The sequence below is a fragment of the Lissotriton helveticus genome, chromosome 8 (genome assembly GCF_964261635.1).
Source record: "Lissotriton helveticus chromosome 8, aLisHel1.1, whole genome shotgun sequence".
Classification (NCBI taxonomy): Eukaryota; Metazoa; Chordata; class Amphibia; order Caudata; family Salamandridae; genus Lissotriton; species Lissotriton helveticus.
This window is the reverse complement of record NC_136069.1, coordinates 1,643,402,440-1,643,423,656: the sequence shown is the minus strand read 5'-3', so window position 1 is coordinate 1,643,423,656 and position 21,217 is coordinate 1,643,402,440. Positions and strand designations below refer to the sequence as shown.

Here is a 21,217-nt window from a genome sequence, read left to right as displayed (position 1 = left end):
GCGGCGAAGGAGTGGTTGGCGTCGGTCGTGATGCGCATGGGGTTCCTGTGGACGATGGCGATGCCACCTCCGGTCTGGTTGATGCGGTCCCTCCTGATGATCTTGTACCCGTCTGGGATGGCGATGGCGATGTCGGGTGCAGAGGAGGCGTTCATCCAGGTTTCCGTGAGGAAGGCGACGTCCGGTGATGTAGCGTCGAGGAGGTTCCAGATTTCCACGGCGTGTCTGTGGAGGGAGCGGGTGTTGATCAGTATGCACTTGAGGTGGTTGCTGCTGGTGTTTGTCTTGGCAGGTGCGGGGCAGGTTCGGAGGCAGGTGAACTTGCAGGTGCAGCAGGTGAAGGGTCCGTGGGTGTGTCTCGGGGTGGCTCGGTAGCAGGCGTGGGTCCGGCCGGCATTGAGTGCATTGAGAGTGGTGGCGTCGTAGGTCAGTCGGGTCGTCTTGCCTCGGCGGGGAGGGCCAGGGGTCCTGGCGCTGGGCGCGGGCCAGGCGCAGACGGGCGCAGACGGGCTTACCTTTGGCGCACCTTCGGCGCTCAATTGGCACTCCCGCTGCGCGCATCCGCTGCGCGGTCACTCTGGGGGCGTCATAAGTAAGGAGCCGGGAGGGAGGAGCAGCTGGATGGCGGGAGCGGGGCGGCGAATGGAATCACAGGGGGGCGGGGCCGCAGGGAGGCAGCGGCGGGAAATTCCAAGAAGCAGCGGGCAGCGGGAAATTCCCAGGAGCAGCGGGCAGCGAGTGAAGGAATCTGCAGGCAGGAGGCGGCAAAGGCAGGCAGGAGCGGCAGCAGTGAGTGGGGCGACCAAGCTGCTGGCTCTGGCAGCATGTATTGTCACATCACAACCCAACTGTAATAATTCACTACAACTGAGAAGCTGTGCCATTTTCCTATTACAGGCGACTTGTAATGTCACAACAAAAATATGTATATAAAAAAAGGGGGGTAGTTAGAGGAAAAGCAATGGGGCCACGCTCCAAGGACAGTAATACACAGAATAAAAGAGGACCAACCTTACTTTGGGGAAGTTCTTGTTCCTTCACAAGGGAAAACAAAATGTTTTCTGTAAAACCCCCACCCACCAGGGTTACCCCTTGGTGGCATGCTTCATCATAGGGTCCTTCCCGTTCTGTTGCGGAACAGGGCATGCTGCGACTGGACAAACTACGTGGGAGCACTAAGTTTTTGACTGTGACAGAAAGTTGATTCTGCAGGGAAGGAGTGAAGGAACGGATGGTGGAAAATGACTCCTTTATTTTGTCCCCTAGTCTGTATGGGTAAAAACAGAGGAAAAGATTAAGTTTCATGGATTTAATGTCCCGAATACCTAATGGTAAACATCTTTTTAGCCTACCCCTCTTGGCTATTCTTCAGGACCTAGTGTATTAAGTGTCTGATACCTAGTTCCCCTCCTACAATTGTATACTAGTCCCAACATTCAGAACTACACAGTTCGTAGGTACTTATAAAGGTGCAAATATATTTATCTTGATGTGGTTCCTGAGCAGCGGTAGAATAGGTATAATAGCAAAGTACAGCCTTGAAGAGAGTGTGACCACAGATCGTACTTCCCGTTGGTGAAACCATGAAGCGATGGCTTCATTCCAAACATAATTATTAAGAATACAGGTGGTATTAAATATATAGGCACCTGTTTTTAACCAAACCAACTACGGGCAGAATTTAACTAAACACAACTGTTTGTTGTGCAAAAGGAGTAAACGTTTCTAAAACATTGCAATATCTATTCCTGCACACTTGATGACCCTTCAGTGGCGTCACTGGGGTTGGTGTCACCCGGTGCGGGTAACTCATGGTGTCACCCCCTCACGACTTACCGCATGGACCACCTCTGTCAAAATGTACGGCGCTAGGTACTGTCTTACTCCCTCTAGCTCCCTCTCTCTGTCTAGCTCCCTCTAGCTCCCTCTCTCTGTCTAGCTCTCTCTAGCTCCCTCTCTCTGTCTTACTCCCTCTAGCTCCCTCTGTCTCCCTCTCTCTCTGTCTTACCCCCTCTAGCTCCCTCTCCCTGTCTTACTCCCTCTAGCTCCCTCTCTGTCTTGCTCCCTCTAGCTCCCTCTCTCCCTCTCTTACTCCTTCTACCTCCCTCTCTCTCTCTCTCTCTCTGTCTTACTCCCTCTAGCTCCCTCTCCCTCTGTCTTACTCCCTCTAGCTCCCTCTCTGTCTTGCTCCCTCTAGCTCCCTCTCTTACTCCTTCTAGCTCCCTCTGTCTCTGTCTTACTCCCTCTAGCTCCCTCTCTCTCTGTCTTACTCCCTCTAGCTCCCTCTCTCTGTCTTACTCCCTCTAGCTCCCTCTCTCTGTCGTACTCCCTCTAGCTCCCGCTCTCTCTCTTACTCCCTCTAGCTCCCTCTCTCTCTCTTACTTCCTCTAGCTCCCTCTCTCTCTGTCTTACTCCCTCTAGCTCCCTCTCTCTCTTGTGTTACTCCCTCTAGCTCCCTCTCTCTCTCTGTCTTGCTCCCTCTAGCTCCCTCTGTCTTACTCCCTCTAGCTTCCTCTCTCTCTGTCTTACTCCCTCTAGCCCCCTCTCTCTTACTCCCTCTAGCTCCCTCTCTCTCTCTTACTCCCTCTAGCCCCCTCTCTCTCTGTCTTGCTCCCTCTAGCTCTCTCTCTGTCTTACTTCCTCTAGCTCCCTCTCACTCTGTGTTGCTCCTTCTAGTTCCCTCTCTTTCTCTTACTCCCTCTAGCTCCCTCTCTCTGTCTAGCTCCCTCTCTCTGTCTTGCTCCCTCTAGCCCCCTCTGTCTCCCTCTCTCTGTCTTACTCCCTCTAGCTCCCTCTCTCTCTGTCTTACTCCCTCTAGCTCCCTCTCTCTGTCTTATTCCCTCTAGCTCCCTCTCTCTGTCTTATTCCCTCTGTCTCCCTCTCTCTCTGTCTTACTCCCTCTGTCTCCCTCTCTCTGTCGAGCTCCTTCTAGCTCCCTCTCTCTCTCTCTCTCTTACCCCCTCTAGCTACCTCTCCCTGTCTTGCTCCCTCTAGCTCCCTTTCTCTATCTTAATCCCTCTAGCTCCCTCTCTCTGTCTAGCTCCCTCTCATCCTGTCTTACTCCCTCTAGCTCCCTCTGTCCCCCTCTCTGTCTTACTCCCTCTAGCTCCCTCTCTCTCTGACTTACTCCCTCTAGCTCCCTCTCTCTCTGTCTTACTCCCTCTAGCTCCCTCTCTCTTACTCCCTCTAGCTCCCTCTCTCTTGCTCCCTCTAGCTCCCTCTCTCTCTGTCTTACTCCCTCTAGCTCCCTCTCTCTCTGTCTTACTCCCTCTAGCTCCCTCTCTCTTACTCCCTCTAGCTCCCTCTCTCTGTGTCTTACTCCCTCTAGCTCCCTCTCTCTTACTCCCTCTAGCTCCCTCTCCCTGTCTTGCTCCCTCTAGCTCCCTCTCTCTCTATCTTAATCCCTCTAGCTCCATCTCTCTGTCTAGCTCCCTCTCTTCCTGTCTTACTCCCTCTAGCTCCCTCTGTCTCCCTCTCTGTCTTACTCCCTAGCTCTCTTTCTCTCTGTCTTACTCCCTCTAGCTCCCTCTCTCTCTCTGTCTTGCTCCGTCTAGCTCCCTCTCTCTCTGTCTTACTCCCTTTAGCTCCCCCTCTCTCTCTCTCTTACTCCCTCTAGCTCCCTGTCTCTCTGTCTTACTCCCTCTAGCTCCCTGTCTCTCTGTCTTACTCCCTCTAGCTCCCTCTCTCTCTCTGTCTTGCTCCGTCTAGCTCCCTCTCTCTCTGTCTTACTCCCTTTAGCTCCCTCTCTCTCTCTCTTACTCCCTCTAGCTCCCTCTCTCTTACTCCCTCTAGCTCCCTCTCTGTCTTGCCCCCTCTAGCTCCCTCTCTCTCTGTCTTACTCCCTCTAGCCCCCTCTCTCTCTGTCTTACTCCCTCTAGCTCCCTCTCTTTTACTCCCTCTAGCTCCCTCTCTCTGTGTCTTACTCCCTCTAGCTCCCTCTCTCTTACTCCCTCTAGCTCCCTCTCTCTGTCTTGCTCCCTCTAGCTCCCTCTCTCTCTATCTTAATCCCTCTAGCTCCATCTCTCTGTCTAGCTCCCTCTCTTCCTGTCTTACTCCCTCTAGCTCCCTCTGTCTCCCTCTCTGTCTTACTCCATAGCTCCCACTCTCTCTGTCTTACTCCCTCTAGCTCCCTCTCTCTCTGTCTTACTCCCTCTAGCTCCCTCTCTCTTACTCCCTCTAGCTCCCTCTCTCTGTGTCTTACTCCCTCTAGCTCCCTCTCTCTTACTCCCTCTAGCTCCCTCTCCCTGTCTTGCTCCCTCTAGCTCCCTCTCTCTCTATCTTAATCCCTCTAGCTCCATCTCTCTGTCTAGCTCCCTCTCTTCCTGTCTTACTCCCTCTAGCTCCCTCTGTCTCCCTCTCTGTCTTACTCCCTAGCTCCCACTCTCTCTGTCTTACTCCCTCTAGCTCCCTCTCTCTCTCTGTCTTGCTCCGTCTAGCTCCCTCTCTCTCTGTCTTACTCCCTTTAGCTCCCTCTCCCTCTCTCTCTTACTCCCTCTAGCTTCCTGTCTCTCTGTCTTGCTCGCTCTAGCTCCCTCTCTCTATCTTACTCCCTCTAGCTCCCTCTCTCTGTCTAGCTCCTTCTCTCGCTGTCTTACTCCTTCTCTCTCTGTCTTACTCCCTCTAGCTCCCTCTCTCTGTCTTACCTCTTCTAGCTCCCTCTCTCTGTCTTACCTCCTCTAGCTCCCTCTCTCTATCTTACTCCCTCTAGCTCCCTCTGTCTCCCTCTCTCTCTGTCTTACTCCCTCTAGCTCCCTCTCTCTCTCTGTCTTGCTCTGTCTAGCTCCCTCTCTCTCTGTCTTACTCCCTTTAGCTCCCTCTCTCTCTCTCTCTCTTACTCCCTCTAGCTCCCTGTCTCTCTGTCTTGCTCGCTCTAGCTCCCTCTCTCTATCTTACTCCCTCTAGCTCCCTCTCTCTGTCTAGCTCCTTCTCTCGCTGTCTTACCCCTACTCTCTCTGTCTTACTCCCTCTAGCTCCCTCTCGCTGTCTTACCTCCTCTAGCTCCCTCTCTCTGTCTTACCTCCTCTAGCTCCCTCTCTCTATTTTACTCCCTCTAGCTCCCTCTGTCTCCCTCTCTCTCTGTCTTACTCCCTCTAGCTCCCTCTCTCTCTCTCTGTCTTGCTCCGTCTAGCTCCCTCTCTCTCTGTCTTACTCCCTTTAGCTCCCTCTCTCTCTCTCTCTTACTCCCTCTAGCTCCCTGTCTCTCTGTCTTGCTCGCTCTAGCTCCCTCTCTCTCTATCTTAATCCCTCTAGCTCCATCTCTCTGTCTAGCTCCCTCTCTTCCTGTCTTACTCCCTCTAGCTCCCTCTGTCTCCCTCTCTGTCTTACTCCCTAGCTCCCACTCTCTCTGTCTTACTCCCTCTAGCTCCACCTCTCTCTCTGTCTTGCTCTGTCTAGCTCCCTCTCTCTCTGTCTTACTCCCTTTAGCTCCCTCTCCCTCTCTCTCTTACTCCCTCTAGCTCCCTGTCTCTCTGTCTTGCTCGCTCTAGCTCCCTCTCTCTATCTTACTCTCTCTAGCTCCCTCTATCTGTCTAGCTCCTTCTCTCGCTGTCTTACTCCTTCTCTCTCTGTCTTACTCCCTCTAGCTCCCTCTCTCTGTCTTACCTCCTCTAGCTCCCTCTCTCTGTCTTACCTCCTCTAGCTCCCTCTCTCTATCTTACTCCCTCTAGCTCCCTCTGTCTCCCTCTCTCTCTGTCTTACTCCCTCTAGCTCCCTCTCTCTCTCTGTCTTGCTCCTTCTAGCTCCCTCTCTCTCTGTCTTACTCCCTTTAGCTCCCTCTCTCTCTCTCTCTTACTCCCTCTAGCTCCCTGTCTCTCTGTCTTGCTCGCTCTAGCTCCCTCTCTCTATCTTACTCCCTCTAGCTCCCTCTCTCTGTCTAGCTCCTTCTCTCGCTGTCTTACTCCTTCTCTCTCTGTCTTACTCCCTCTAGCTCCCTCTCTCTGTCTTACCTCCTCTAGCTCCCTCTCTCTGTCTTACCTCCTCTAGCTCCCTCTCTCTATCTTACTCCCTCTAGCTCCCTCTGTCTCCCTCTCTCTCTGTCTTACTCCCTCTAGCTCCCTCTCTCTCTGTCTTGCTCCGTCTAGCTCCCTCTCTCTCTGTCTTACTCCCTTTAGCTCCCTCTCTCTCTCTCTCTTACTCCCTCTTGCTCCCTGTCTCTCTGTCTTGCTCGCTCTAGCTCCCTCTCTCTATCTTACTCCCTCTAGCTCCCTCTCTCTGTCTAGCTCCTTCTCTCGCTGTCTTACTCCTTCTCTCTCTGTCTTACTCCCTCTAGCTCCCTCTCTCTATTTTACTCCCTCTAGCTCCCTCTCTCTGTCTAGCTCCTTCTCTCGCTGTCTTACTCCTTCTCTCTCTGTCTTACTCCCTCTAGCTCCCTCTCTCTGTCTTACCTCCTCTAGCTCCCTCTCTCTGTCTTACCTCCTCTAGCTCCCTCTCTCTATCTTACTCCCTCTAGCTCCCTCTGTCTCCCTCTCTCTCTGTCTTACTCCCTCTAGCTCCCTCTCTCTCTCTGTCTTGCTCCGTCTAGCTCCCTCTCTCTCTGTCTTACTCCCTTTAGCTCCCTCTCTCTCTCTCTCTTACTCCCTCTAGCTCCCTGTCTGTCTGTCTTGCTCGCTCTAGCTCCCTCTCTCTATCTTACTCCCTCTAGCTCCCTCTCTCTGTCTAGCTCCTCCTCTCGCTGTCTTACTCCTTCTCTCTCTGTCTTACTCCCTCTAGCTCCCTCTCTCTGTCTTACCTCCTCTAGCTCCCTCTCTCTGTCTTACCTCCTCTAGCTCCCTCTCTCTATCTTACTCCCTCTAGCTCCCTCCGTCTCCCTCTCTCTCTGTCTTACTCCCTCTAGCTCCCTCTCTCTCTCTGTCTTGCTCCGTCTAGCTCCCTCTCTCTCTGTCTTACTCCCTTTAGCTCCCTCTCTCTCTCTCTCTCTTACTCCCTCTAGCTCCCTGTCTCTCTGTCTTGCTCGCTCTAGCTCCCTCTCTCTATCTTACTCCCTCTAGCTCCCTCTCTCTGTCTAGCTCCTTCTCTCGCTGTCTTACTCCTTCTCTCTCTGTCTTACTCCCTCTAGCTCCCTCTCTCTGTCTTACCTCCTCTAGCTCCCTCTCTCTGTCTTACCTCCTCTAGCTCCCTCTCTATCTTACTCCCTCTAGCTCCCTCTGTCTCCCTCTCTCGCTGTCTTATTCCCTCTAGCTCCCTCTCTCTGTCTAGCTCCTTCTCTCGCTGTCTTACTCCTTCTCTCTCTGTCTTACTCCCTCTAGCTCCCTCTCTCTGTCTTACCTCCTCTAGCTCCCTCTCTCTGTCTTACCTCCTCTAGCTCCCTCTCTCTATCTTACTCCCTCTAGCTCCCTCTGTCTCCCTCTCTCGCTGTCTTACTCCCTCTGGCCCTGGGACCCAAACTGCTGGGCAAGTGTCAGTGAAACCAAACTGCAAGTCAACGATGCCATTGCCTGCCTGCCTGCCTGGTATATGCATAACTGGGTTTGGTTTGGCTTCGGTTTAGTTTCGACTTTCGTCACTGGTTTGCAAATCCAAACCCTTGACTCTTTGCTTCTGTGACCCATCCATTCCGTGCACGTGCAGAATGCAGATGGCGGATGGTGCCCGTAGCTACGGCGGGCAGGGGTGCCGTGGTGACGCGCTTCTTGCACACAAAAAAAGGACTCGTCAGTGACAGTGTAAATTGGTGTCACCCCCCAGATGGGGTGACACCCGGTGCGGTCAGCACCCGCCCGCACCCCCCTAGTGACGCCACTGTGACCCTTCACGAACGTTTGAGTTGGTTATTGAGGTAGTTGGGTCTTAGATTGGTATTAATAAGGTGAAATCTGTGTTACCATGTTTAGAAATGACAATAATGAAGTAATACTATAACAAAATGTTTGCACTGTGTTGCTTGATTTGCCTTTTTTTTGCCACACAGTTTATTCATCCTTGCCACATAATTTGGTTCACCTCTGTTGCATAATTTCAGTGGTGACAATGATATATAAAACAAAGTATAACTGATATATATTAAAATTATGTTGCAAAACGCAAACTAGTTACATGACAATGTTGAGGAATGAGTAAAAAGGCCAAGTTCCTTCATAAGGCCAGGGAACTCTGAGGTGACTTGGACATTCATTTTAAGACCTATAATAGATGGTATCCTTCAAACTGCTTAACTTTTTCTTCTTCAAATATAAGAGACAATAAACATCACCCTTTCCACATACTCCTTAAATCATTTGCTTTATGCTCCCATAGAAGAGAGAGTAAGTCTGCAGACATGAAAAATAAATGTTGAATCTGTAGCACCTATTTAACAACAAATAAACAGGTAATTCTTTTCAGATGTTTGAACAGTTTTTTGGTAGTCAAATTAAAAAGTGCTATAGCTTAGAATGTGTGGTAAAAGCCAAAAAATCATACCTTTCCTGTAGTGATTCTAAAACATGTAACAAAGAGATAGGTTGCCATAAATATTTTTTTCTGCTTCTCATGTTCTCTTTATAGAAACAGATTGGAAGTGCAAACAGACAGTTCTTGTTTCCTGTTGTTTAAACTACAGCTGTTTTGCAACCTGCCTTTACCCTTGGCTACTGGCTCTGGCAACAGAAATGTAGACGTGCACAGCTTTACTGTAATAACGTATTACATTTGAGCAGCCGTTGCAACTCGACTGTAATCAAAAATTAGAGACAGAATTTTATACACAGATTACATGCTTCCATGTAAAATAAGAATTTTAGCACTGAGGTTTTCATCGAAGGATTTCAGGGTTCAATGTATTATAATTTGATTATACTTCTCCTAGTCACCCATCCTATAAAATGGACTTTAATGCGCATTTTCCAGTAGCGATCTCATAAGTGTTTGCACAGCAGGCTAACCAATGAAAAAGATAATTATAACTTGCGTGTACTTAAATCAGATTTCAGTACTTACCCAAAACACGTGTATGTGGTAGATAGATGGATTGTCTTTGCTTGTCTCACTTAACCCAAGTTATTGCATTTCTGAAATCCATGGTCTTTAATATATTTTCAAATTGGTTAATTAGCACAGACGTTGCATCATTTATTCTCTTACTAAATTGTATTCAAGGTTTCTTTGGTAACGTTAAAAAACGGTGTCGGGATAGTGCTCACGGAGTTAGGATGCACAATTATCTGGTGTGCATAATGCAATGAACTGTAGTAGTTTCATAAATCAGGTCAACATGTTTCACACCCTGTTGGTCCAAACTGAATCCCAGAGTATCTCTAGGACCGAAAGTGAGTGTACTCCCCTGCGGCTGCTTAAAGGAAGTAGTATTCGCACCGGCGCCCTACTCTCCTGAGGCTGAAAGCCGGGAGCTAGGACCCTCTGTTTGCTGTTGATTTTAAACCCCTATTTGTTTGCTTTTTTACATTTCGACATTTGTGTTCATTTCGTACTCATTTTAATTAAAACCTACCTGATAGCAGGAATCTTCGAACCGGCTCCGCCGATTAGGCGCGGAGTCGTCACATGCTCAGAGGCGCCGCCGGCTAACTCCACGCCCACCTCGTATGCAGGACGCTGGGGGTGCGGTTTAGCCCTCTGACGTGCCCTGCGGCTGCTTAAAGGAAAACGGGCATGCCTCCGTGCAGCGGACGCGGGCAGCAGGCGCGCCTTTGGCGTGCCGAAGGTGCGCCAAATGTAAGCCCGTCTGCGCCCGTCCGAGCCCTGACGAGCCCAGAGGCCACGACTGCTGCTCGTTCACAGCCAGGGATAAACCCCCTGAGTAAAATTGTTTACTCGCCTACCAAGCTGCGGAATATAATGAAGTCAGTCTCTGTTACACAGGGTGCTATGCTAGTTTGTCCACACAAATTCCCTGTCTCCTTGGAAGGTCTGGTAGCCTGCAGGAGCTGCTCCTATCAAGGAAACCAACTTATTTGTCATGTTCCCCTAACCCGTTCATTTAGGACCCCGTCGTCGGAGGGCCTCTCCTACATTCTCTGTAACGTTAAGTCTATAGCCAGACACCCATTTGAAATCTGGGACCTGATCCACTCTCATGCCCCGGAGATCTGTTTCCTGACGGAAACGTGGCTGAACCCCGCCAAATTGCCGATAATAAACATGGCTATTCCCGACAACTACAGGCTTATCCAGCTGGACTGGGTGGGGAAAATTGGGGGGGCATTACCATCGCCTTTAAAAAGCACCTTAAAGTTGCGTGGACTAAAACGTACTCAGATAAAAATTTGGAGTTGGGCCTTTTCAAAGTTATATTTTCACCATCGGAAAGTTGGTCAGCTACCTTAGTATACCGACCACCGGGCCCTAAAGTGCACTTCACAGATAGGCTTGTGGATCTGATAGCTACTCATGTCCTGGCTTCTAGCAAATTTTTATTACTGGGTGATTTGAATTTTCATGGCGAGTTACACTCCTCTCCCGAAGTGAACAAGCTTGTCACTGACATAGAACATCTGGGGCTCTCCCAAAAAGTCCAAGGACCTACCCTCAACGGGGGGCACACTCTTGATTTATTATTTACTAACATTGACTCATTTGTGTATGATGCGGCATGGCCCCTTACGTGGTCGGATCACTCCATGATCAAATTTATGAGCCCACCTGGTCTACAGACACCTACGGGACGGTCTGCTGGGAAAGACCAACGGTTTCAGCGAACATGGAATAAACTAACCCCCCAGGCATTTGAGGAAGTTTTCTCGTCACTTCCGGTCTTAGAGGAAGGGGAGGTTTCTAAAGCCCTGTCGACCTTTACGGCAGAACTGGGGAGAAGCTTGGACACAATTATTCTGGGAAAAAAGAAGTCCAGACTCCTCTTGAGTCGTCGCTCAGCCCAATGGTATACCTCCGAATAAGGCAGGAAAAATCTGCCTGCAAAAGACTGGAGAGAAGTTGGTGACGAAGTAAATCCCCCCAGTCAAAGACACTTTTCAAATCTTCTCTGACAAATTACCATCGCAATTTAAGGGCAGCGAGATGTGTGTTCATAGAGAACCAAATCGAAAGTGCTACAAATTCCTCTAAAGCACTATTTGATATTGTGAATGACTTTGCATCCCCTGATGCGTGTAAGCAACCTTCCACAGAGTCTCAAACTCTATGTGAATCACTGGCCAGGTTTTTCCGGGAGAAAATTGAAACTATTTATTCTAAGTTTGCTCACTCTGCTTCTACTCTCCCTAATGCAGGTAGTCCACCTACACGGATGGACTGCGCCTTGGAAGGCTTCAGACCAATTACCTTGGCTGAAACTCATAAAGCCCTAGAGTTTGCAAAGTCGGGCTCCCCGGCAGATCCCTGCCCCCCAAAAGTCATGGCACTTCTGACCCATAAATTGGCTCCCACCATTCTGAAAATTTTAACTTATCAATCACAGAGGGCGTAATTCTGGCCCCTTGGAAGGAAGCATTTGTTCACCCTATCTTAAAAAAAACGTTGGCTAATCCTTTAGAGTTGAGCAATTACCGACCTATCTCGCTGCTCCCTGTACTGGGCAAAATACTGGAAAGTTTGATTAATCAACAACTGAACAGCTATCTTGAATCAAATTGCATTTTGGATGCCCGCAGTCCGGTTTCCGTAAGGGTTTCAGTACGGAAACTGCGCTTTTAGCAGTAACTGACTCCCTACGGATGACGATGGATGCTGGAGGATCGGCAATCTTGATTCTTTTCACCTCTCCGCGGCCTTTGATACCATCTCACATGCTAGGCTGGCGGAGAGGTTAAGAGCCATCAGTATCCAGGGTCTGGCCCTCAAATGGCTACAGAACCTCTTGTTATGTTATGTTATGTTAAAATGTATTTATATAGCGCACGGCTACTCCGACAGAGTGTCCCGGCGCTTTCCACAAACAACTCAGTGTGTAATAACATAACACGAAACAATACAGAAAAGAAAAACCCACCCAAAGAGCAACTAAACATTAAAAAGCCATGTCTTCAAGCTCTTCCTAAATTGAAGCAGATTAGGAGTACTGCGTAGCGCCAGTGGTAGGGATTTCCACAATTGAGGTGCCCTAAAACCAAAGGAGTGGCCCCCAGTGTGGGCCTTCCGCACGCGAGGAACCACGGCAGTAAAGAGAGCCGCAGAACGCAGTAGGCGAGCAGCGCGGTAAAAGGTCAGCCTGCGCCGTAAATACCCGACCCCGGAGCCAAACAGTGCCTTGTGCATCAACGTAAGGGATTTGAACATAATCCGCTTACGGATAGGCAGCCAATGGAGCTTCTGTAGCAGCCCCGAAGCTCGCGATCGCCTATGCAGGCCAAAAATTGCACGGGCAGCAGAATTTTGCGCCACCTGTAAACGCTGGACCAGGTAGTCTGGAAGGCCAAGGAAGAGGGCATTGGCATAATCCAGCCTGGACCCAATGAGCGCCTGCACGGTAATCCGCCTATGCTCCGCAGAAAGCAGTGGAAGAAACTTGCGGAGCATCTTCAGAATACCGAAGCAGGCGCCCACCAGACCAAGTACGTGGGCTCTCAATGACAACTTATTGTCAAGTTTAACCCCGAGATTTTTGGCAACCAAATATGACTGTGCCGGAGGGCTCATTTCAACCGGCCACCATTGCCGCCACTCAGGGTCAGTGGCACATCCAAAAAAAAGAACCTCCGATTTGCTGGAGTTGGCCTTCAGGTTGTTGCGCTGGAACCAATCGAATACCATGGCCAAACAGGCCCGAATAACCTCTCCATCAAATGGCTGATCTTTGCCACATGTGAAGAGGAGTTGCGTATCATCGGCGTAGGACACAATCTGGGCCCCGTACGCCTCCACCGCCGCCGCCAAAGGGGACATAAAGATGTTAAACAATGATGGGCTCAACACAGAGCCCTGTGGAACCCCGACCCCCAGAGGCGGCATCTCGGCGGAGCGCTGCGAGACCCAGATCGTCTGGCGGCGGCCTTCCAAAAAAGATGTAACCATTTGAACACCGTCCCCCTAATGCCGATGTCATGAAGCCTGGCGAGGAGCGCCGCATGAGGGACGGTGTCGAAGGCCGCCGACAGATCCAACATGACTAGCATGGCCTTGCCACCAACATCCAAAGTCTCCCTGATGATCTCCGAGACCTCCAACAGCGGCGTTTCCGTGCTAAAATTAGGACGGAATCCGGATTGGGAAGGATGGAGCAGATGGTTAGTTTCTAAAAAGCTCGACAAGACGCCATGAACATGTTTCTCGGTGATCTTAGCCAACGCCGGCAGGAGTGAAATTGGCCTGTAATTGGCCAAGACCTCAGCATCAAGACCTGGCTTTTTCAAGAGGGGGATGACCATCGCCCTCTTCCAGGTACAAGGCACCCTCCCCTCCCTCAAGGAGGCGCTGAGGATAGGATTAACCAGAGGATTCACCACCGCCGCCATCTCAGCCAAAAATTTGGCGGGGCAGGGGTCAAGTGGCGAACCCGATTTAAGGCTGGCAAGCAGCACCCGCGACGCCTCGCTCGTGACAGCAGGGAAGTCTGCCAAGACAGCGACAGGCGTGGGCGGTAGCTCACATCCCGCACCGGGGCCGCAATCACTATCCACGACGCTCTCCGAGAAAGAGGCTTGAATCGCCTTGATCTTGTTGGTGAAAAAGCTGGCAAGATCACAAGCCCACGCCTCCGATGATACTAGCGGGGGTGTCTGGGAGCTGGGGGACGTGAACTCCTTCACCACAGTGAAGATCTCCTTACAGGAGTTCGCCGCCGCCTCAATCCTCCTAGCAAGGTATTCTTTCTTGGCCCCAAAGATGTCCCGATGATAGGCCTTAATAGCTGCCCTGTAGGCAAGTTTGGCCTCCCCATTATACTGAAGGCGCCAGGCCCGCTCAGCAACCTTACAGTGGCTGCGAGCCACCCTCAGCGCCTCTGTAAACCACGGCGCAGATTGCCGTGCTACCGTAGACCGAGGGACTACTTGCGGGGCAAGATCGTCCAGCCTTTCGATCAGCCACGACTGCAAGGCCTCCGTGTCTTTTTCCAGAACCCCCGAGAGCTGACAGGGGTGTTCCACGAGCGCTTGCTCTAGCATATCAGCTGTCACTCTATGCAGCGCTCTCGATGCTGGTCTGGGTAGCACGGGAGCAATGTTGTCCGGCCGCCCATTCTCCGACACAGAGAACTTGATCAGCCTGTGGTCCGTCCAGAGCACAGGCAAGGTTTCTACATCAGCAATCGGAACTGATGAGAACACTTGATCAAGGGTGTGCCCTCTCTCGTGGGTGGGACCAGACACCTATGGGACGAGACCCAGTGGAGATGTTATATCCAACAGTTTAATCGTGTCCGGGTCGCCTGTCACATCAAGATGGAAGTTGAAGTCGCCCGCCACTATACAATGCTGAGTGGTCAGCGCCAACTCAGAGGTGGCTATCTGCAGATCCTCCAGGAAGGAACCCATAGGGCCGGGCGCCCTATAAACCAACAGCACCTTAAGTGCTTGGGTCGGGGACAGTCTAAGCGTGAAGGCAATGGATTCCGAGCTCCCAATGGGGTTCGGAGGGAGAACCGTACAGACGGCATTCTTCCTCACCACCACCGCCACTCCGCCGCCCCTGCCCTTCTCTCTGTCCTGCCGGTAGATGTTATAGGCCGAAGGAATAGCAGAGAAAATATCCGGGTTCGACGCTTCTCCTAGCCAAGTTTCGGTAAGGAGAAGACACAAAGGGTTTTCCCTCACAAGAAGATCAAATAAATGCAGAGCGTGACAGCCCAGCGACCTCGTGTTCAGCAACAAGCAAAGATGTTTAACCTGAGCCTCTAGAGGTCTATGCACGATGGCCGGGGTCCACATGGGCGACCAGCCACAGGCCGGGCAGCGCCGTTTACCATTAAAGCGCCCGAGGAAGACCGAGCGGCAAGAGCATGAGAATGTCCGCATGGCACGCAACATCGCCGAGGTGTAAGTAAGCATCCTCCCTCCTCAACCGGCCGGGCCGCAGTCCACCGCCGCCCCGATGCCTACGGGACGCTGACGGGCGCAGACGGGCAGGACTCCGGCACGACTCAGGCTAAGCGAGGGCGTCCACCTGCGCGTACCGCTGCGCGTAGGGGAGCGACTTTAAATAGGCTCACCTGCAAGCCCTTGGCGCGCGAGTCCGCTCAAAGATGGCGGCCGCCGCCGAATCCCAAGCCCCAAACCAAGATGGCGCCCGAAATGGAGACCCGGACCCGGACCCACCAAAATAGTGGTGCTTTGGAGGCACAGAGGTGCCCTTTTTACATGCAGTGAGGGGAGCGGGGCATAAGCTGAAGACAGCGCGTTTAAAAACAGGGGTAAGTTAAACACAGCAGAAACCCAAATACAAAACGAGGTAGAGTTAAAAAATTACACAGCGCTAGTCCAGCGCGCTTACAGCAGTGTGGTAGGTGGTAGGGACCCCAGCCACACGAAGGACCGCCTTAAATAGGCTCACCTGCAAGCCCTTGGCGCGCGAGTCCGCTCAAAGATGGCGGCGGCCGCCGAATCCCAAGCCCCAAACCAAGATGGCGCCCGAAATGGAGACCCGGACCCGGACCCACCAAAATAGTGGTGCTTTGGAGGCACAGAGGTGCCCTTTTTACATGCAGTGAGGGGAGCGGGGCATTAGCTGAAGACAGCGCGTTTAAAAGCAGGGGTAAGTTAAACACAGCAGAAACCCAGATAGATCCCAAACGGTCATCATGGGCCCCTATCAGGCAGAGAAAACCTCATTGGACAAGGGCGTTCCCCAGGGCTCCTGCCTTAGCCCTACCCTTTTTAACATCTATATGGCTCCTTTGGCTAAGGTAGTGGAAGCTCTGGGGTTTGAAACGATTTCGTATGCCGACGATACCCAGCTGCTGTTTAAGATTGGCCCAGACCGGGAGGTGGACAGACTACCTTTCTCCATAGGTATTCTAGAAATTTCTAACTGGATGACTAACAACTCCCTCCAGTTGAATCCTGGGAAGACGGAAGTCATGCTGCTGGGTAAGGCTTCAGCAGCCTGGTCCAAGGAGTGGTGGCCTTCACAACTGGGTCCCCCTCCCACACCTAAAGAGTGTGTTAATAACCTTGGTATCAAGATTAACAATTCTCTGTCTATGCAAGATCATGTAGCCGTTGTCTCTGGGTCACGTTACTACAGGCTAAGACTGCTGAGGAAGATCTTCCCTTTTATTCCGTTAGAACATCGCAGAACCCTGACTCAAACTATGGTCATTAGCCATTTGGATTACGGTAACGCCCTATTAGCAGAAGCCGGGACAACATCCATTAAAAAATTACAGGTGATCCAAAACACGGCGGCCAGGTTGGTTCTGAACATGCCGGCAAGATCGCCTTCGCTGCCTCTGCTGAGAAAGTTGCACTGGCTGCCTATAAAGCAAAGATCCTTCTTCAAAGTCTCTTGTCTGACTTTTAATGACCTTCAGGATCAGGGCCCAAAATATTTGCAAAATAAGCTGGTAAAATACATTCCGAGTCGATCACTGAGATCAAGCTCGCAGTCACTATTACATGTACCCCGTATCAGACTCCAAAAATCGGGAGGTATGGCCTTTTCCTACCTGGGCCCTAAATACTGGAATAGCCTCCCTGTCTCCTTGCGAGAAATCCCATGATATCAAATCTTCAGGAAACACCTAAAGGCTTTCTTGTACTGAAGGCTCCCTTCTCTCTGTTCCTTTCCTCGGGTAGGTTCTGAGTAAGCGCCGAGATGCCTAAGGGTGATTTGAGCGCTATACAAGAGAGTATAACATAACAACATATCAATATAGGGAGGACTGATTTGGTATAGTCCTATGTAAACCTTGGATATGACACATACAATCAAAAGTATCAATAATATGCTCACCCCAAAGAAAGGTATCCATAAACCATCCCAGGAAAATAAAATGTAAAAAGCCAGATAAAAACACAGAAGAACTATAGAATGAGTAAGAGGTATTGCGGACAATGCAGTAAATCAGAGCTGGTTTCTGCATGTTGTCACATCATGCAGTGCTATGCTATGTTGTCAGAGCTTGGTTTTTGCTCTGCCAATGGTGAATGCCACCTGTGCCAAAGTCAATTGTGAGATTTCATTTGCTTGGGGAGACGGGTTGATCAGTTGTTGGAGGTGGCTAAAAGAGGTAGGGTTTTTGCTTAGGTATATAACGGAATATTTAAGTTCATTTATTCCTCAAATATAGGTTTTTGGGAGTGTTTTATATTTCACTGCTGTATTTTAGTGCAAATTATTTAAACAACTGTGCTCATAGTGTGTAACGACAATCAGGTATGTGCTATGCATATATGGTACCCATGCCCTACTACTCTCCTAGTCTTTGCAGTCTGCAACTATATTGACCACTAATGAGGGGTTGCCATTGCCTTGCCTACAACAAAATAGTAAAACAATGAATCAAAGTTCTCTTACCGAATAGGAGCGAGGGCTGCAGGGTTAACCAAGGTGCCATATTGGTGGTAGTAGTGGCAGGCTAGCGCACTAACAAAAGTACAGTATTCAGAAGTCAGGTCCCACTCACACCTAGGTGAACTCCAACTGTAGCATTTTAACCAGAAGGGGTGTGTTAAATTATATTATATCTTAGTTTTACAAACACATAGGAAACCAGACTATTACTCAACAAAGAATACCTGATGCTGAATAACAAACGGGAAACAAGACAAATTTCTTCAGGGCAATGGTAAGCTACTATTTTGAGTAATCAAAAGTTACACACGAATTGTGATTCATTTTGAGGACTTAAAGTCTGAAGTGAACATGGTTATTGGTTAAGCATTTAACGCAACACACAAGGCCTGAATGATGATACTGAAGAATGATATTCTTCTATAACTATAATATTGATCACTTTTAATAAGCATGGGTGGGTAAATAGGGCCTGTGTAGACTATTGCTTCAGGAATAAAAGTAAAACTGAAGAGCCAACACTAAGTTAGCATTGCTTTCACTGCATCTGCCCCACCAAGCGTGTGATCAAATAATGGTGTAAATTATTAAGTCACATCTCATTAAATTACACAGCCTGTGGAAAAGAGTGTTTGGGGTTTGATGAATTGATGAGAAAGTGGATTTTGAGAAAGGTGTGACAAATGACAAAGACAAAAAATACACACAGACAATATTCATCTGGGCAATCAGCAGCCAGCCATAATAAATCTGTTATGGGAGAAAAAGGAAATGAAGGAATGAGTATAGGTAAGGTAAATTAAATGCAATGCAAACTGAACAGTCCGTCTGCCCCAAGAAGACCCAAGTTACATTAATATATATGTAAATGTTCTGCCACCTAGGGTTGAAAAATAGCAAATACATTACAAATTATGTAGGAGTGAAGCGAACAACACACAGTTAAAAAATCTGATCATTAAAAGAAAACATTATACTGTATTGCCAAATTGGGAGGTGCATCTGCATTCTTCTTGGATTGTCCCTCAATCTTGGTTGCCTGGATGATGCAGTCCGGTAAGGTGAGCGTGAGTGTTATTTATGAAGGTAAACTTCATAAAGAGTACAGCAAGAAGACTCAGAGCAGCACAAGAGAGCAAAAATAGACCTATTTTAATCCTTCATTTTATGACTCATTTGCGATCAATGAAGTTGAAAGCAATTTTACAACAACAAACAATCTTACACAAGTGGCAGCTTATATTGAGCTGATCAAACTCACAACTGTCATGATCATAAATTCATTTCATTATCACAATAATAATGGTATTAATATGTAGCCTAACAGCACATGCATAATGTGATGATCATGGCCACTTGTCTGTCTCCAGTCACCTACAACAACAGGCCCCCACCCAACCACCACATAGTATCAAGTTTCAGTCAGCTAGCACACACACACACCCAGCAAAATTACATTTTTCAAATCAAGTAAAATCAATGCACCCCTCTCACCTCACCACCACTCCACAGATTTGTAGGCCTCTTTAAAGTCATCACCCAATTTTTATTTGGACGGAGTTTTATATAGCATGAACTTGACCCGAATCGGGTATCAAAGCGCTTTACATAGCACCAGTTGCATTACATGAGGATGCATTTCTTTTTGTTAGGCACGAGGAGATAGAGTGTTTTGTCCAGAATCACAGGATGTTCAGTGTCATTGCTGAGACTCAAACCCTGTTCCCCAGATTTGAGGTTGACCGCCCTAGCCGTTAGGCCAACTCCTCTCCCCAATTGGTTGGTTTCAGTGAGTTTGATAACTTCCTTCTTCTGGTGGTACTTGTTGAAGTAGTCATCATGCACTGAGTCCTTCCATCATCCTCCTAACTCCTAGTAAAGTATCTAGCTCCGAACCGACTAGGTCCTGACTCAAATGCGATCGATCACATGTAGTAAAATGCTGTTGATGAACAAAGAGAGAAACATTGAGTCAATGTTTGTGTAGGCTAGATTTGTGTTTATTACCTAAATGAATGGTCACGTCTTTGAGGAAAGTGAAGCAAAAAAAAAGCATTGGCGACCTGGCAAACAAATCTTGCTTAAGTGTAAAATGGAAAGGAAAAAATCACCTTCAGGAAAAAAAATATCTCCCGTCGTTAGGCCGTCAACATTGTAAGTCATCACAAACATAATTAGGCTTAATAGTTTTAGTTAAACAAGCACCCAGTGTCACTTCCTGACACCACATGAATTATCTGAAAACACTCCCACAAACAGCAATCACTCAGTGTGCAATGCATGCCATTTACCTGATCTGATCTTGGTTTTTATCTCCACATTTTGGGGCAAGGGACTGCTCCTTCTCACTGTGACAACTGCACCAGAAGCACTGAAAACACACTCAGCAGACACACTACCTACGGGGCAAAAGTAAATTTTCCTTTTTTGCTTGGCACCACTCCTCAGGAACAATGTCCCCCATTTTGACTTCACGTCTAGCACTTGGAGCAAGGGCACTGGACCTTAACTGGCTCCTGGCGCCCCTCTCTTTATTTATATACCATTCTGTATCATGTCATTAAAAATACCATATGGAATGTTTACTCTTACCTGCCAATTTGAAATAGAGTTTATTGTTAAGTCCCTTGCAAACCCAAATCCCAAATAAGTTGTCTGCTGGATTGTTTTATTCACAAAAGAGTATTTCTATGGGTTATATGCATGCTATGACTAGGGCTTCTTTATCTTGAATATGCCAACATTTGGTTCCTCCAATCCTTTGTTTATCAATATTTTCTTCTATTACTCATATGCTTGTAAGCAAGATTTTAAATTCATTCTTGTGAGTAAATACGTTTGTTATTAGTATTAAGGTTCTTTGGAACTCTGCTGAATAATAAAAAGTTGAAGGCACTGACCTGTCAGCACTGTTGAAATAAGGAAATGTCTTCAGGAAATGTGGGTGACTATTTTAAGACTGTGCTTGGCAATGTTCTCACTATGTGTAATTGTATATCTCTTGGGGATAGCTAGTTGTTAGTTCTGAGTATGTAATGATGGCCAAAGTGATGATAGTAATACATTTATTTATAATTATTAGCGTTTAAATAAGGATTCTCCTTGTTGAGGGCTGTGTAAGCTTGTAGATCTAACATCATACATTTTTTACCATTTGAATGTTCAATTTATCTGAAATGGAAACAGGTATTATTATGTTATCCATTTCAGTTTTAAAACATAGAGGATCTGCAGTAACTCTGTAAGTTCCGCTATTTTATAAATCATTTCTCTTAAACCATGCTATCCAGCATAGGAAATGTGGTTAAGTTCTCAGCATAACAATTCTGTCACACACTGTGAGAAGAACAATGCAGTTGCAGTTGCAGTTCTCGAAGCACAGTTTTCTCAATAACTTAGGGGCAGATCTACAAGAAACGAACACAGCGCGGTGCTGCAAGTCGTTTTTCTCCGCCGCACTGTGTTAGTTTCAAAGCACAGGAATGCAACATATTTTCAACAATATGTGGCATCTCTGTGCTTCCCCCTGCACTGGCGCACAACCTGCTGCCATGCGCCGGCGCTGGCACCCTTACACCATGATGCAAGGATGCCTGCGTTGTGGGAAGATTATTTATGTGCAGGAAGGAGCACCTTCCTGCAAGAAAACAATAAATTGAGTTGATTTCCTCTTCCAATGTGTGCTGTCGAAAGCAGCACGCATTGAAAGAGGAAAAAAAATGGAGAAATTAGAATAATTCTTCTTGTTGTACCGAGCTACGCCACCACTAGGGTGGTGTTGCATTCTGACGCATTTCAAGATTTACGAATTCTCGTAAATCTGGAAATGAATCAGTGGACATAGGTGTTGCATGGGAACACTCACAGCAACACCCAT

General features: G+C 48.5%; 1 protein-coding gene across 1 annotated transcript in view; it reads right to left on the bottom strand.

Annotated features, from left to right (window-relative positions):
• LOC144774053 (olfactory receptor 56A1-like) overlaps nucleotides 1–21,217 on the bottom strand; it is a 61,569-nt gene that overhangs the window by 31,096 nt on the left and 9,256 nt on the right. The window contains exon 2 of the mRNA XM_078659085.1: nucleotides 13,774–14,198. Within this exon, the coding sequence (XP_078515211.1) occupies nucleotides 13,774–14,198 (425 nt within the window). The remainder of the gene's footprint in view (nucleotides 1–13,773; nucleotides 14,199–21,217) is intronic.